The sequence below is a fragment of the Phycomyces blakesleeanus genome, assembly GCF_001638985.1.
Source record: "Phycomyces blakesleeanus NRRL 1555(-) unplaced genomic scaffold PHYBLscaffold_3, whole genome shotgun sequence".
Classification (NCBI taxonomy): domain Eukaryota; kingdom Fungi; phylum Mucoromycota; class Mucoromycetes; order Mucorales; family Phycomycetaceae; genus Phycomyces; species Phycomyces blakesleeanus.
The window spans coordinates 1,037,108-1,054,211 of record NW_017265136.1 but is presented as its reverse complement, the minus strand read 5'-3'; the positions used below and the strand labels follow the sequence as shown (position 1 = coordinate 1,054,211).

Sequence of the window (17,104 nt, the reverse complement as noted above, 5' to 3'; positions counted from 1 at the left end):
ATAGAGAGTGAATAAGAGAGTTGGTTGCAGTTGGCCAGTTAGTCCGGTCACGTATCAAAAAGCCACTTTTCTTATCCCTTTATTCCCCTTCTCTCTCTCTCTCTCTCTCTCTATCACCCCCCCCCCTTTTTTTTTGTTAATATCCACACCCCCCAAATACGGACTCTTAATCAATCATATTTGCTTGACTCTATTTTTTTTTATATATATATTTTTTTTCTACTTTTACTTTTTTTTTGGAAATCTCCCTCCTACACACAGTCTCTCTTTGCTTCTCATCAACATGAAGGCCCCGATCAAGAAGACATCCAAACCAGTTCCTTCTTCCAACTGGAAGAAGATCCAAGCAGTATGTTTCAATGTCACTGATTAAACATTCTTGTCTAGATCACTTTTTTTTATTTATTTTTTTACTTACATGACCTTTTTTTAATTTTATTTTATTTTATTTTTTTAAAAAAAAAAAGACTATTCCTCCACCACAACCTGTAGCCAACAGAAAGCCCTACATTCATCGAAAGCGAAAGGGAGAAGCTCTCGAAACAACAGCGTCATCACCCGAAGCTCTGAAGAAGACAAAGAAAATCAAGGTTGAGGCAAACGTTGTTGCGATCCCGGACAAGGAGAACCTGTGGTTTGGTGACGATTTGGATGAAAAGGATCTTCAGTTGGCCTATGGGTCTAGTAGACAGCTAAAGCTTGACGAAAAAGAGCGCAAAAAAGCAGTGGTCCAGAGCATGGACGCTGTTCAGGGTAAAGGTGCCCAGCTGGGCAAATTTGTGGCCATCGATTGTGAGATGGTGGGTGTCGGTCGCGACGGTGTTGATTCTGCGCTGGCCCGTGTGAGTATCGTGAACTACAATGGTGCGGTCCTGATGGATAAATATGTCCAGCCTCAGGAACGTGTTACGGATTATCGTACACATGTGAGTGGTATTGAGCCCAAGCATCTTGGAGAAGGAGGTAAAGTATTATATAATAAGAAGAGGGACGGAACGGCATAAAGAGTTATATTAGTCGTCAATTAACATCACAATGTAAAATAGCCATTACATTCAAAGAGGCACAAGCTGAGGTGGCCGATATCATCAAAGGGCGTGTGCTTATTGGTCATGCTGTCAACAACGATCTAAAGGCTTTGATGCTGGACCATCCAGCCCTTTTCTTACGTGACACATCTCGATATAAGCCGTTCCGTAAATTGGCATCTGGTCGTACACCTAGTCTGAAGACATTGGTCCAAAAAGTGCTCGAGTTTAACATTCAGTCCGGAAGCCATTCTTCGGTAAATTACCACAACTATATAGATAGATAGATAGATAGATAGATAGATAGGTAAAAATATAAAATTTTCTATGAATTATTATCATTTATTAAATTCATTTTACTTTTATACGATACTTAGGTTGAAGATGCTCGGTTCACAATGCTGTTGTACAGAAAGGTCAAGGATGAGTGGGAGAAATCATTTGGTTCGCGTGCTGTATCAAATCAGAAGAAATTGGCAGCCAAGGAGAGCAACCGTACCCTTAAAGTCACAAAGGAGACCGAAACCATCAAGCAGACTGTTAAAGAAGAACCGGTATCTGACAGTGATGATGATTCAGAAGATGATTCTGATTCTGATTAATGGAACTCAACTGGAGAGAGAAAGAAGAAGGAGAAGAAGAAGAAGGAGAAAAGGACATAAAAGTGGAAGACTTTTCTTTTCTTTTTACAGCTTTACTGTTTGTCTTGTTAATCATTATTTTGCATACACATCTTTACACACATATATATATATATATATTTCTTTAATACATTCCAAAAAAAAGTCACAATTCCCATGTATCATTAAAGAAGATACAAGTATCAATCATTTTCATAAATAATATTAATTAACAAACTCTTGCACTTGCACTTGCACTTGTATACTTTTTAACTACTATCATTTGTACACACCTAAATTCAAGGTTTATATTTTATATTTTACCTTTTAAGACACCGCAAACACACAGACACCTTTTTTGCTGTCTGACGTAACAGTACTCACGTGAAGGCGAGGCGTATAAATACCGGAACATCCAGTTACCATCCAATCCTTCCCCTTCTTCTTCCTTTTTGCTTCTTCTTCTTTCCATTTTAAATTTCGTTGGTTGTCCATTGGTTCTGATGAATTTCTCTGCATCTGAAGTACTTGAAGACTTTGTAGAGAGTAAGTTTACAATTAATACCATATTTGAATTATTATTATTATTTCTACATTTAAGCATACATACTTAATTATAATCCAATCCATATATATTTATTTCTTTTTTGTAGGTCTACAGACATTACCTGCGGAGATGGACCAGACTATGCGTGATTTGCGGGGTATGGATGAAGACTTTCAAGGTAAAAATGATAATGATAATAATAATGATAATGAATAAAGAATTGGAAGCTTGATCTGGTCCGAAAAATGCATTATACACGCACGTACGCACATACATATACAAATATATACAAATACATACTTTTTTTTTTTCAACAAAAAAAAAGGTTATTCGGAAACATACAGCAAGCATCGTCGAATGTACACAAAGCAGTTGAAACAGTCGAATATCAATGCATCATCATCGATTGATCTTGTAGCTGCTCGACTACAGCTTGAGAGAGATTACAAGTCTGCACTTCACAAACAGGATCAAAAGATAGAGTTGGCTTTGCAGATGTACGAACTTGTCTCACGTCACATAGAGCGCATGGATGCCCATATTGTAGCAAATGGAATTGATAGTTCAGGGTGGTCAAGGGATGCAAAACCAGCTGTGTGGGATGATGATTGGCAACAAGGTAAAGTAGTTGTTATGAAAGTAAAAGAGAGGATCACTTGAAGGATTACGGTGTCCTAATGAATAAAGACATCCATCCATACATACATTTACCTATAGTTGTTGTTTCAAGGAAACGGTCACTTGGACCAAGTATCCAAAGAAAAAGGTATACATATGGATAGGATGTTTATAGATCTTTCTTTTTTTTTATATAAAAAAAAACTCAAATTTGCTGTCAGAACAAACTCTGTACGCCGACCAAGCCTATCTCTTCATCACACACTTGTGCCTCCACGGCAAGAACACATTGATCCTAATGAACCGACTTACTGTTACTGCAATCAAGTAGCGTTTGGTGACATGGTGGCCTGTGATGGGGAGAACGTAAGTACAGAACACAAAGACAAAGAATTTAAACCAATCTAATGCGTGCGCGTGTATATGTTAATCTAATATCTGTAGTGCGAGAAAGAATGGTTTCATTATGCATGTGTTGGCCTTATAGAACCACCTGCAGGAAAATGGTTCTGTAATGACTGTACAGAAGATACCCGATCAAGATACTCGACCTATTGAAATCACACATATATATATACACATAAATCACTACCGCACAGTCAACGAAAGAAAGAAAGAAAGCAAACAAGCAAACAAGCAAATCCAATTATTTTCTTTCTTTTCCATACACACACACGATTCTCCGTCTTACCTTACCTTACCGTACCGTACCTTTGCTTTCACAAAAACAAAAAACAAAAGGCACAACCTCTAGATATCTTGTCAGACCAAATACCAAATACCAAAGAGAGAAAAGATCTAACAAAATTACAAAATTACAAAATTACAAAATTACAAAATTACACATCTGTTGAAAAACCCTTTTTCTTTCAAATATACCCCTTTCCCTTCCTTTCCTTTCCTTGTTTTATATATATATATATCTTGCGAAAATTCTACAAAATATATCATTTTTCTCTTACTTTTCAGTCAAGTAATAAAGCGTATCATTGATCAATAAGAAGAAGTATTTTATAAATATTTAATTTTATTAAGAAAAATAAATAAATAAATATAAAAACAAAAAAAAATGAAACCATTTTTTTTTTAAAATAATAAAAAATAATAAAAATTGAAACACATATTCAAGTCAATTATGCAAATAAAAAAGAGAGAGAGTGAAATGAACAAGATATAAAGAAAAGAGAATAGACAGAAAAATGAAATCATTAATATTATTATTATTATTATTATTGTTGTTGTTGTTGTTGTTGTTTTTTAAAGAAAATAAAAGTTTGTGTTTGTGTTTGTGTTGGTTGTGGGTGAAAGAGATAGAAAAGAAAGAAAGAAAGAAAGAAAGAAAGAAATATAAAGCAACAAACAAAAAGAAGAAGATATTTATTTTATTTACAAGTCGTGAGCCTTGCGGAAGTTCTCACCAGCGTAGATGGCAGAGTCACCCAACTCTTCCTCGATGCGAAGAAGCTGGTTGTACTTGGCCAAACGCTCGGAACGGCAAGGAGCACCAGTCTTGATCTGACCGGTGCGGAGACCGACGACGAGATCAGCAATGAAGGTATCCTCAGTCTCACCCGAACGATGGGAGACCATGACACCCCAGCCAGCGGCCTGGGAGTCCTTGGCAGCCTGGATGGACTCGGTAAGAGTACCGATCTGGTTGACCTTCAACAAGAGAGCGTTGCAGGCCTTCTTCTCGACAGCGGTCTTGATGCGCTCAGGGTTGGTGACAGTCAAGTCATCGCCAACCAACTGGTAGTCGGATGAAGCCTCCAAGTGGGACCAGTTCTCCCAGTCATCCTGGTCGAAAGCATCCTCAATGGAAACGACTGATAAAAAGAATTTGTTAGATAAAATTGTACATATATATACACACACACCATATTACACACACACACACTAGTAATATATAATATACTTCTTCTTCTTTTTTTAAGCAGAAGAAAAAATAATAAAACGATACTTACTGGGGTACTTCTCGGCAAAGGACTTGTACAAGTCAGTCAACTCGTGGCCGGTGAGGTAGGCAGCAGGGTCAGAGTTGGGGTTCTTGAAGTCAAGGTCGTACTTGCCCTCCTTGTAGAACTCAGAGGCAGCACAGTCCATGCCAATCTTGACCTTGCCGGTGTAACCAGCCTTCTCGATAGCAGCAACCAAAAGATCGAGACCTTCCTGGTTGTCCTGGATGTTGGGAGCAAATCCACCCTCATCACCGACGTTGGTGGCATCCTGGCCGTACTTGGCCTTGATGACATTCTTGAGATGGTGGTAGACCTCGGAACCGATCTTCATGGCCTCGGAGAAAGACTTGGCACCGGTGGGCAAGATCATGAACTCCTGCATGGCCAGTTTGTTACCGGCATGGGAACCACCGTTGATAACGTTAAAGGCAGGGACGGGCAAGACAAAGGGCTTCTTGGAGCCAGCAAGGTCGGCAAGGTGGACGTACAGAGGAACGTTCTTCTCTCCGGCACCAGCCTTGGCAGCAGCAAGAGATACACCCAAGATGGCGTTGGCTCCCAACTTGCTCTTGTTCTTGGTACCGTCGAGCTCCAAAAGGAAGTCATCGATGGCCTTTTGGTCAACGACATCGATGTTGGCCTCAATCAGAGCGGGGGCGATGATCTTGTTGACGTTCTCAACAGCCTGGAGGACACCTTTAATTTTTATTTTATTTTTAGAAAATATGTACAAATTTGACGCGTCTTTTTTTTCATTTTTTTTTTGTTTGTAAATTGAATTGAATTGCATTAATGAACTTACCCTTGCCCATGTACTCAGCCTTGACATTGTCACGGAGCTCGAGAGCCTCGTGGATGCCAGTAGAGGCACCAGAGGGAACGGCGGCGCGGAAGACACCCTTGCCGGTGGTCAACTCGACCTCAACGGTGGGGTTACCACGGGAATCGAAAATCTGGCGAGCGTGAACCTTTGTGACAGCCATGATGTAAGTAAAGTTAAGTAAAGTAAAGATGAATAGGAGAAAAGAAGAAAAGAAAAAAAGACAAGAAGAGTCGGTAAATGCGTCAATCCTTTTATAGCCAAAAGCAAATATATCTTTTGTATATATTTTTATACTATATCGTATTGTATTGTATCGTATTGTACTTTAATTAATTATACAAACAAAAGAGATGGATTATTTTCCGACAAAACTGGTGCATAGTCAGTCACTTTTTATTTTATTTTTTATTTTTAATAGTAATAGTAATAGTGTCTGAACAGCTGCCTGTCTGTCTGTCTTCCTGCCTGTCTGTCTGTCTGCCTGCCTGCCTGTCTGTCTGTCTGCCTGTTTGTACTGCTTGTACTGTTTAGACTTTATTTTATATTTTTGTTTGCATCTCCTTTATTTGGATGTTATCGATAATCTCATTACGACTCCGCGTACACTTCTTTCTTAATATATAATTTATATATAAGATATAATATATATATATATTATAGCAAATGAAATCAAATATTTAGTATTAAAATACAAAAGGAAAGGCGAAAGGGCTCAATCAACCTGTTGGAATTTCTGTAGGTATTATAGACAGGTTTTAATTGATGAACCAAATTACGAAACAAATTTGAATTTATTTGGGTTGGGTTGGATTGTAATAAGTTTCAAAAAGCCATTTATATTATCATATAAGGTACTACCTCTAACTAGATATCATAACACCAATATGAATGAACTCGCATTACCTATAGATTACTATGTTTTCTGTACATAAGAACCATATAGACATAAAGGGCGGGGGGAATCAAAGCCCAGACAAGCTCAAGATTTATCAGAGTCGGGTAAAGCTTGAAAAATGACGGTAAATGTGTTGAGATTCACAACACAATTTTTTTTTATATATAAATATATTATTTTGTATATAACAAGGCAAGATACTTCTTTATTTGGTAATTAAATTTTTGGGATTTTTGGTTTTTCAAAAAATAAATAAAAAAAAATTGATAATAATAATAATAATAATAATAATAATCAGCATCATCTCTTAATCCATCAATCTCTATGTCTCTGTATGGCCCATATCTCTTTATCTACTTGTTTAACTTTTTTTGTTTTTGTTTTATTTTTAAATAAATAAATTAATATATATATATATATTATCAAATACTTCTCTCTGCTTATTCTTCTTCTGTTTGGCTGGTTGGTTAGTTGGTTAGTTGGTTAGTATATTTATATTTAATCAAAAAATATTAAAAGTATATAAAGAGGTACCAGCGCAGACCCTTTCAAAAGTATTAATATATATGATGAAAAGAAGAAAGTTACATTATATTACCTAAAAGAGAATACCAAAGGAGGCGCGGGTTCGAGCACTCGCGTGAGAAAATTGATGGTACAAGTACACAAACCCATAATCATCTGTTTTACAAAAGCAACAACAACAACAACAACAAATAGACTGCTGATATCATATAACAGTAATAACAGTAATAGTAAGAGCACGAACACGAACACGAACACGAACACGAACCATCCAACTATCATTATCACCATATATTTGAATGGCATCATATTTATTTATTTATTTTTTTAAAAAAAAAAGGATGGACAAAAACTCTACTTACTTAGCCTCTCACCCTTGCCCTCTTCCCCAAACCTCATTTTATATATCTCTTGATCGATACTTATATAACAAATATTATCGAATTTCAGTTCTTTGATAAGCCTGTAAGCAGTAATGGCAGTAATGGCAGTAAAAGAGGTAAAATTGTGGTGATTAATAGATTTTCTGATAGATACAAGCCCATCAACACACTCTCACTCACACGCACAACAAGAGACCAAGAAAGAAAGGAGGTGTGTATATTCAGTGAGTCAGAGTGAATGATTGATCAGTAATCAAATATGACTTGAAAGACAACAAGGCCGATATTCAAGCATAATCAGGTATTATAACCAAAACACTAACCATAATAAAACTATCATTGTTGGAGAATGGACGTTGCTTGATACTATTCTGCGCCCTTTGGTTTTGCTAGTGTTTAATGAGGTGTGGGTATATACATATATATTGGGCTATTGTGCATTTCAAATATCAAAAGATTAGGCCAATAAATGGATAAATGGGTCAACTATATACGTCAAAGAAGATGAGGAAAAGGGTTTCTCTCTTGTGTATATGAATATAAAAAGAACTTCTTGTAATTGCCTTTTGTAGTATATATATATGTGTGTGTGTGTGTGTGTCTGTTTGCATTAATTCCGTTTTTAAATATATATATCTAAAATGAACTACTTTTACTTTTATTTTTACAAGGCACAAAAAGCCTATTTCACTTTTTACCCCCTCAAATCCTTTAGAAATCCTACAATACGGATATTACAAACTCAGTTGCTTTAATTCAAATCTATATTGCTGTTGTTGTTGTTTTATTATTCTCTGTCTATATAAATTAGATATATATACTTTTTCTTTTTTTTTTTGTGTGTTTTGACAAGTTCCTAGATCAAATGACATTCCGTTTCTCTCGTGGTTTGATTCAGTCATGTCGTTCTTACCATGCCACTAGCCTTCCTACAACGACGATCCCAAAACTCAATCGAGATGTTACCCGCATTGGCTTTGGTGCTTACCGTGTCTCTCAGCCCAAACACAGAGAGGCACTTGAGGCAGCATTGAAGGGCGGTGTGTCGATTGTTGACATGGGATCTAACTTTGAGAATGGTAAATAAAAGTTTGGTAGAAATTGAGAAAATATAAAGCAATAGACACACACACATATATATATATATATACAAAGAATACAATAAATACTATAAATCATCAATTAACCAAGCAATTAGTCAGTTGGTTACTTGGTTACTTGGTTGCTTGGTTACTTGGTTACTTGGGGCTAGTGGACGAAAGAAAAGTAGAATTAAAATTAAAATTACTGTTTATATTGTACATAATCCTAATAAAATCATCTTTTATTTTGCCTTTATTTTATATTTTTTGTATTTTGTATTTTGTATTTTATTATTGTTTTGTAATCTAGGTGCTGCTGAGAAATTGGTGGGAGACACCTTACAGGGAATGAAGGGCCAATTAGATCGTAAAGTGAGCAAAGACAAACAGACAGACAGACAGACAGACAAGAAAATGAATCTTATATTGTGTTGTATTATATTGTATTGTTGGTCTGCTACATACTTGTAAATAAATATATATGTATATATGTATGTATGTATTTAGGATATAACGTTGGTTAGTAAGGCTGGATATATGAACAAGACAGACACTAGTGAGCTTGGACCAGACGATTATGTGCAGATCAACGAAAAAAGCTATCACGGTATATCGCCTCGGTTGCTTGAACAACAGTTGGCCAATAGTCTTTACAGACTCTCGACAGACAGATTGGATGTGTTTATGATCAATGCACCCGAACGTATGTTGTCTTCAAAGAACAAGGTAATAAAAGAAAGATCTAGAAATGTTATTTAGATTCGGTATATTTAAAAATTGTTATTATTATTGTCATTGTCATTGTCATTGTGTGTGTATGTAGCCTTATGGTCGTAAACAACTCTACAGAGATTTGGGAAATAGCTTTGAATACCTAGATGGCTTGGTTGCAGCAGGTGTGATTGGAGGATATGGCGTGTGTTCGAATACAATGGCCCTGCCGTCTGCAGTAGACCATGTATCACTCGACGATATCATAAAGGCATGCAAGCGCCCCGACAATCTTGTTGCGATTGAGGTTCCATTTAACCTCTATGAGCGTGAGGCTGTGGTGTCTAGTTCAGTTCAGCATCTGTCCGCACCAGAACACACGGTGGCTGAAATAGCAAATGTTTGTATTAATTAATATCTTCTTCTTCTTTTTTTTGATAATCTAAAATAGAACTGTAGGAACATGGCATTCATCTGATGACCAACAGACCATTGAATTCTATTTCAAATGGACACATTCGAACACTAGTAAACCACGACCCCTTTAGCTCAGGATCAGGTAAACAAGCACATTTAATATTTCTTATTTAAACAAGCAACCAAACTCAAAACTATTATCTTTTTTTTTGTTGTTGTTGTAAGCTGAGCATGACATGATGGAAAAGATGACCAATTCGTTCCAACAAGTATCTGAACTTGAGTCTGAACTCATGTCTGAATGTAAGTCAACTGTTGTGTTTATAGAATCGGTTGATCGATTGATAATGTTTTGTACTGCAGTGCCATTAGAAGAAGAGAGTCTTGTAGCCAAGTTTGTCTGGGGACAGGTAAGATTAAATGTTTAGATCATTTATGCACAAATGCACAAAGCATAATCTAAACAGATATACATATATAAAAAAAAAGGTACTTTCGGAGAACCTTGCTCGCCTGGCCCAGAACCACTTTGCAACCCAACATTATCTTCAACTTCAGGTGTCTCCTGCGGTTGATAGGGATCTTGACACCCTCAAAGAATATGCAACTGACCAGGATGCATCTCTCCAGCCAGCATTTGAGGAGTGGGCCGCCAAATATCGACAGGTAAAACTCAAATGGTCTATTATTAATATTACTATCATTATAAGCATTAGAAGTAAAAGTAGTATTTCTTGATAGATTTTTGAATTTGGTTTGAAACGATAAACACCATTATAACCGTCCTTGCTCTATTTTTTTTTTTATATATATTTTCATGCTTTTGGTGTTTGGATAGGCTATTGATCGACTGGTAGAAGATATTGTGTCATATGCTTACATTGACACTCTTCGTAAGAACAATGAACTCGATCGAGTACTTGATGCATTGTGCCCCTCTTTTAAGAAGCACCCAGAGGCGCACTCCCCATTGTCAGTCAAGGCACTCGAGTTTCTGTTAGCCCATTCGCGAGTCGGAACTGTGATGACAGGGATGCGGGATCCTGCCTATGTGAAAGATGGACTGTTAGCAGCCCGCACCCATGCACAACACCCACTGGATGACGAAGACATAATGGATGTATGGCGCTGTCCAATCTTTGAATAACTATAGATCTATAGATACATCTTTATATCTATCTATGTGCTCTTCATTTTGTTGCAGATATTAGAAAACATGTAATACACCACATTTAATTAAAATTAATTAATAAAAATAAAATTATAGCTATATTTATAGTTGTATGCCTTAAATATCACTATTAATGTTTCTTGTTGCTTGTTCGTGTCTTTACAATAGAATCATATCAGCCACAATTCATATTAACCTTGTTCTAAATCTCCTTTCCAAATCCCCTCCTCTTCCTTCAGACCCTTGACCCCTCTTTTATATAAATATTTTTTTACCCCTTTGTATCTATTCTGATACACTTGCCTACCTTGGACCTCCTTAGATTTATTTATTTATATATATATATATATATATATAGTTTTTGGTTGATAATTGACTGATTGATTTCTTAATAGAAAAAAGTTTTGTGAGTGAGTACAATTATAAATACCTAAAGGTCTAGAAGCAAACCAAGGAATTATATATGTCTTTCTTTCTTTTTCTTTATTTTTATTTTTATATATAAAGGTATCTTACTAATAACAATACTTTCTTGTTCTTGTTATTTTTCTGTTTGTGATTTTGAAATGTGTATATTGTATTGTATTGTATTTTAGAAAAGTGCAGTAGTGCAGTAGTGCATTATAATTTATGAGTGTGATTTATCGTGCATTATGCCATTATATGTTGTATAATGTAATATGTATATATAATTTCTTTTTTGGTTTCTAATTGGTAAAAGTAAAAATAAATAAATAAATAATTAAGCAAATCTCTTTTTCTTGTGTTCTTCTTCATGCTTGATAGGAGTATCTGGTGAGCCATTGCTATTGATACCATCACTGCTGCTACTGATCTGACAATGCGATCGCTTTTCTGTCAAACTTTCTTGATTTCCCACAATCAAGGAGCGAAGTACCTTGTTCTATTGAGATTGATATTAATATCAATCTATAATATATATATATATATATATATTTCTTACCTCGACTTCGAGATCATAGAGTCGCTGTTTAAGTGTAGAAATTTCTGACCCAGAAGCATTCTGTTGGCGGGAAATCTCTTGTTTGAGAATCGCATTCTCATGCTCAAGTCGATCCCATTGGGGTGTGTTTGTCGGTAAAGGAGAATTTCCACTCGAAGGATGGTGCCGATGAGGACTAGGAGGAAACGGCCAGCTGTAAGGCGAGTCCAGTCGTGGTATATTATTCGGATTGTTGTTATTAGGTGTTGAAGATAGTCCAGGAGTCGTGATCCCAGAAGATACCGCCACCACCTTTGTTGCTGCTGCTGCTGTTGTTGTTGTTGTTGTTGATAATGATAATGCTGGTGGTGGTGATGATGATGATAATGATAATGATAATGATATTGCTGGTGATGAATTTCCAGGTGTTCCGGGAGGAGATGATTGATGGGATATACTACTATTAAAAGTGTTGCTATTATTATTATTATTATTAATGGTGACAAAGGATGAAGATGGAGACGTCAAGGATTCTACTACTGCTGCTGCTGCTACTGATTGTGGTTGTGGTGGTGGTGCGGATGCCAAGGATGATGAATGAATAGTGGTATTTTGTGTTTGGGTTGGTATTAATGTTGGTATTAACGTCGGTGTTTGGGTTGGTGTAGGTATCGGGGTCGGCGTTGTGCTGCGCATGCAATAGAGTGGCACCAAATTTGTGCTTTCGGAAACTGGCAAACTTGACAAAGCACCAGGTGATGGTAACTTATTACTACTATTACTATTACTATTACTATTACTATTGAGCCGAGATTGTACTGATGAGAGGTGGTGATTTGTATTGATGGTGCTGTTATTGGCAGCGGTACTTTTATTTCCGTTATTGATTAGAGTGGTGCCTGGATTTGGGATGTTGTGATTGATATTTGATAATAGTAGTAATGACGGTGAAGATGAAGATGAAGAAGATGATGTTTTTGTTGATGAAGAGGAAGAAGATGAAGATGATGATGAAGTGGTGGCGGTGGTGGTGGCGGCAACGGAGACAGCGGCGGTGGCGGTGTTAGAGGAGGATATGGATATGGCTTTGGGTTTGGATGAGGGTGGGTGAGGATAAGATTGGTTTGGATAAGGTTGGGATGATGTAAGTGGGATGTTCAATTGGGGAATGACGGGTCGCCGAGGTGCGACGCCACGGGCGGGTGCAAACAAAGTAGGCGTGGCGCTTGTGTGACGCTGATTACCCTTTGCTTCTTCTGCTGCTGCTGCTGCTGCTGCTGCTGTTGTTGTTGTTGTTGTTGTTGTTGTTGTTGTTCCATACCGTTGCAATGTTGGTTGTGGTTGTGGTTGTGGTAACTGTGGTAACTGTGGTAAGTGGGATGAGTCTAATTGTTGTTGACTTTGTTGATGGTGTTGTTGATGTTGCTGTTGATGTTGTTGATGGTGTTGTTGATGTTGCTGTTGATGTTGTTGATGGTGTTGTTGATGTTGCTGCTGTTGCTGCTGTTGATGGTGTTGTTGTTGTTGTTGTTGTTGTTGTTGCTGCTGCTGCTGCTGCTGATGTTGTTGATGCTGATGGATGTGGACCTGTGCTTGTGCTTGTGCCTGTGCCTGTGATTGAGCCTTTGCCTGTGATTGTGCCTGTGCTTGTGCTTGTGCTTGTGCTTGTGCTTGTGCTTGGGTTTGGTGTTGATATGGTTCTCGGCGCTGATGTACTGCCCCACATGCTGTGCCACCTTCGGCTCTTTGATGTCTATTCAAGGCATCGAGACGAGCGAATGATCTCCTACAGTTTTGGCAAACATGTGGACGTTCTCCGGTGTGTAGTTTCTGATGTCGTTTGAGGTCATGGTGTCTACGGAATGGATGACTACAAACACTACACTGTTTTTACACAATAGATTTTACACGCGTTTTTATTATTATTAAATAAACAAATAAATAAATAAGTAAATAAAAATTTACCTCGTATGGTCGTTCGGCGGAGTGGATGGTGAGATGTGATTTAAGATTGTGTGGGCGGCTGAAGGTCTGGCTACACTCTGGACACGTGAACGTCTTCTCGGGTGTTGATTGCTTTGATTGGGCTGTCATGGAATTTTGGGTGGAAAAGAAGCCAAACGGATTTCGGCCTCCGTCTTCTGAGTGGTCTTTTGTTAGCGGTTGAGCACTTCCGGGGGTGACGGGGGTTGGTAGAAAGGTATTGTGGTGATGGTCCTGTTCTTCTTCCTGCTTAGGGTTTAGGTTGTTTAAAAGGGATGATATCGAGGAATCATGTTTGGGTGAAGGAAGATTGGATTCTTTGGGGCTGGTGGTGTAAACAAGCTGAGGCTTCATACAAGGTGATTGGTCCATTGTGAAATGTATATATGTGGCATACAGATTTTGTGTGTATATTTTTTATAGCTTTATAGAGATTGAGATGATAGGAGAAGAAGAAGAGAAGGAATAGCCAAGATTATTTTTCTGAATATTTATATTTATATTTATATTATATAAATATAGATACGCAGATGAATATTGGAATTACCTGCAGAAAATAAAAATAAAAGGCCAAGGACAGAGAGAGAGAGAGAGAAAAACTCCTTCTTTTTTCTGTTGATTTTAATATCCAAAAATAAAATAAAAAAATAAGGGCTTCCAAACTTGAAAGAGGGAAACAAAAGAATCGAGGTTTTGTTTCTGTTGCTACTATGCTTGAAAGAGAGAAAAGGAGAAAAAGGGTTTTTTTAAAAGAAGAGAAAGAAAGAAAGAAACAAAATTGAAGCCAATACCTTTTATTATTATTATTATTAGCATCTAAATAATAATTTCAGTTATTGCCTCCATGTCCTTTTTTTGTTGTTTTTTGTTTTTTGTGGCACTTTGAGTTTCTACTCCCTCCCCCCTCTCTCCTCCAAATCTAGCTTTTGTATTGCCAAGCCCAGCCCTGTGGCTTTTTTTTTCTATTATTTTTTTTTATTATTATTTTACTTTAATATTCTGTCTCACCACGCCACGGTAAAAGAAAAAGAAAAGGGCACGCCACCAAATCAAACTCTCCACCAATCCAATTCGAACCAGTTCATTTCTGTGCATCATGTTTGAAAGTGAGAAAAAATGATATTTTATATAAAGAAAGAATACACATATTAATATGAATATTCTAAAAGAAAAGAAAATGTACATAATAAATTAAATTAAATCAAATCAAATTAAATTAAATTAAAATCAAAAGGAAGAAGAAGAAGAAAAAGGTACAATATATAATAATAATAATGATAAATATTTTTATTTTTTATTTTGGAATTAATTTTTTTTTTCTTTTTATACTCTTTCTCCCTTTTCTCCCTTGAATCTCTTGCGCCCGGCTGACGATTTGCTGGGCTTGAAATGGTCATCCGTTTTCATCGATTGCTTTCGGTTCGCTTTGACCATCCCCGCCACCGCCGTCTTTTCTCCTACCCCTCCTTCTGAACCAATCTTACCATCAAATGGCTGTCTATAAGGCAACACTCCTTCTGCCCTACCTATTTAATAAACAAACAGATATTTAAATATATGAATTATTACTTTAAAATAACTAAAGTCATATATTACCTTGTACAGAATTTGAAGACAGTGTGGCTTTTGAATTTACAACTTCTGAACCTGTTGGGTTAAGGGATCCAAACGATGCTGACCAGGTAGATGAAAACGAAGGTGTGGTTTGAATAGATCCACTATTATGGCTGCCTGACATATGCGGTGTTGGTGTTGTACTGCCACTCCCATTGACATTGCCATTATTGCCATTGCCAGGGTTGTTGACTGTTGTTGATGATGAGGATGTGTGACTGTACGGCGTAAGCTTGACCTGTGAACCTGAACCTGATCCAGATGACTCTGGAGGTGGACTGCTGGGAAAATCAATCTGGCCAGACCCTAGTGATTTTGTGTCGTCGGCAGGTTCATTTGTAGTACTCTGATGGCACGTGGTCATATAGTCCTTTTCATCGCTTTCATTATTGCAATCACTATTGCAATCACCACTATCACTCTCATTATCACCATCGTTTATCAGCGAGTTTGGTCTGCTCTTTTTGGTGCTATAATAATGCGATTTACGGTTTCCAAAACCAGATGTTCCATAGTGCTGAGTAGAGTACGAATGTGAGTCATGATGTCCTGAAGCGGAAGAATAGATTCCGGGTACACCAAGTCCATTATTGTTGTTGTTGTTATGGGAACCATAGGCATGGCCAGATGAACCAATACTACTATAGCTGTTGCGGTGTCCAGATGTTCTGTATTCATAAGAATTGTTCATCAGGTAAAGATCATTATCTTCAGCGAGCATTGAGCTGGTTGTTCCAGGAACAGGGCTGCAGCTACCACTTGTTGCATTAGCCTGAGACCGAAAGCCTATTTATTTATTTATTTATTTATTTATTTATTTATTTATTTAAGAAAAGAAAAGAAAATTATTATTATTATTAGTATTAGTATATATGCACAGCCACTATGGAAATTCAATATGTATATATATATATATATATATATATATAAAAGCAAAAAAAGAAAAGAAATGTACGTACATGACCGCAAAAATAAATAGAGAAACTTACTATCTTGCTGTTGTGATTGATTTTGCGATTGATTTTGATTTTGAGATTGCGTTTGCGTTTGAGATTGTTGATTCTGTGATTGTTGTGTTTGCATGTTTGTGTTTGTGATGCTTGGAAGTGACTGGTAGGTTCTGTCCCAGGATTGGAGAGGAAATTGGGTATATGATGTGGTTGCCCCTGATTTGTATGAGTGTAACTGATGGGAATTTGTGGTCCGGCTTGTGTCGCAGGAAGAAGACACGCCCAGTGGCAGATTTCCATTTGAATTCTGGGCAGTTGAAGAGTACAAGAAAACTGACGGGTCATCGACAAACAGAGGATAGAGCAGATCCAAGATCTTGAATTTTGTGGCCAGGTCTTTGGCTCTTGAAAAGGTAATCCTAATTTATTTATTTTTTTTTAAGTCAATAAATAAATAAATAATCTATTGTTTTTATTTCTTTATTTTGCAAGCAAATTTACCAGACTCCTTTGAGATGCATGGCTCCAACTTTGACTACAACTCTGCCCTTTTCATTCTTTAGGATCCCGTCACGTTTTCCTCGAGACATGCCAACAACATTAAGGAGTTTTGTTCCATTGACCATATCATTATCTAACAAACAATAATTTAGTTTTTCTTTTAATTTTTTAATTTTTTAATTTTTTTGGTTTTACCTTGTCTACGGGCTACACAAACACTCTTTGTGTCAACTTGGTAACAGGCCGTGTTCTCATCTTCCCACATGGTTGTGGTCAGTTTGGGTCTGTGGGGTGGACCAGACAGGCTGGTGATGTGGCTGATACCCGAAGATGCG

General features: G+C 37.0%; 6 protein-coding genes across 6 annotated transcripts; 3 read left to right on the top strand and 3 right to left on the bottom strand.

The window, feature by feature from the left end:
• Nucleotides 1–755: 755 nt before the first annotated feature.
• Nucleotides 756–1,465, top strand: PHYBLDRAFT_91893 (hypothetical protein; the record flags this gene model as incomplete). The annotated part of the gene is made up of 3 exons (XM_018443777.1): nucleotides 756–963; nucleotides 1,047–1,285; nucleotides 1,406–1,465. Coding segments are annotated over 3 exons (507 nt in total), but the record flags the coding sequence as incomplete, so codon positions are not given.
• A 1,636-nt stretch (nucleotides 1,466–3,101) lies between these two features.
• Nucleotides 3,102–3,356, top strand: PHYBLDRAFT_8118 (hypothetical protein; the record flags this gene model as incomplete). The annotated part of the gene is made up of 2 exons (XM_018443604.1): nucleotides 3,102–3,179; nucleotides 3,258–3,356. Coding segments are annotated over 2 exons (177 nt in total), but the record flags the coding sequence as incomplete, so codon positions are not given.
• A 455-nt stretch (nucleotides 3,357–3,811) lies between these two features.
• Nucleotides 3,812–5,824, bottom strand: PHYBLDRAFT_179552 (hypothetical protein). Its single transcript, XM_018438166.1, has 3 exons — nucleotides 5,574–5,824; nucleotides 4,778–5,467; nucleotides 3,812–4,639 (listed from the first exon to the last, which is right to left on the bottom strand). Exons 1-3 carry the CDS (start codon nucleotides 5,752–5,754, stop codon nucleotides 4,200–4,202), a joined length of 1,311 nt encoding a protein of 436 aa, XP_018296505.1. The 5' UTR covers nucleotides 5,755–5,824; the 3' UTR covers nucleotides 3,812–4,199.
• Nucleotides 5,825–8,262: 2,438 nt separating this feature from the next.
• Nucleotides 8,263–10,754, top strand: PHYBLDRAFT_140540 (hypothetical protein; the record flags this gene model as incomplete). The annotated part of the gene is made up of 9 exons (XM_018430426.1): nucleotides 8,263–8,476; nucleotides 8,790–8,851; nucleotides 8,987–9,205; nucleotides 9,303–9,590; nucleotides 9,650–9,749; nucleotides 9,833–9,910; nucleotides 9,971–10,017; nucleotides 10,097–10,273; nucleotides 10,446–10,754. The coding sequence occupies 9 exons, from the start codon at nucleotides 8,263–8,265 to the stop codon at nucleotides 10,752–10,754; spliced, it is 1,494 nt and encodes a 497-aa protein (XP_018296504.1).
• Nucleotides 10,755–13,452: 2,698 nt separating this feature from the next.
• PHYBLDRAFT_18352 (C2H2-type zinc finger transcription factor) lies at nucleotides 13,453–13,815 on the bottom strand (the record flags this gene model as incomplete). The annotated part of the gene is made up of 2 exons (XM_018438783.1): nucleotides 13,453–13,605; nucleotides 13,687–13,815. Coding segments are annotated over 2 exons (282 nt in total), but the record flags the coding sequence as incomplete, so codon positions are not given.
• A 2,793-nt stretch (nucleotides 13,816–16,608) lies between these two features.
• Nucleotides 16,609–17,058, bottom strand: PHYBLDRAFT_93282 (apses-type HTH transcription regulator; the record flags this gene model as incomplete). Its single annotated transcript, XM_018443824.1, has 3 exons — nucleotides 16,609–16,687; nucleotides 16,770–16,902; nucleotides 16,965–17,058. Coding segments are annotated over 3 exons (306 nt in total), but the record flags the coding sequence as incomplete, so codon positions are not given.
• Between the last annotated feature and the right edge of the window lie 46 nt (nucleotides 17,059–17,104).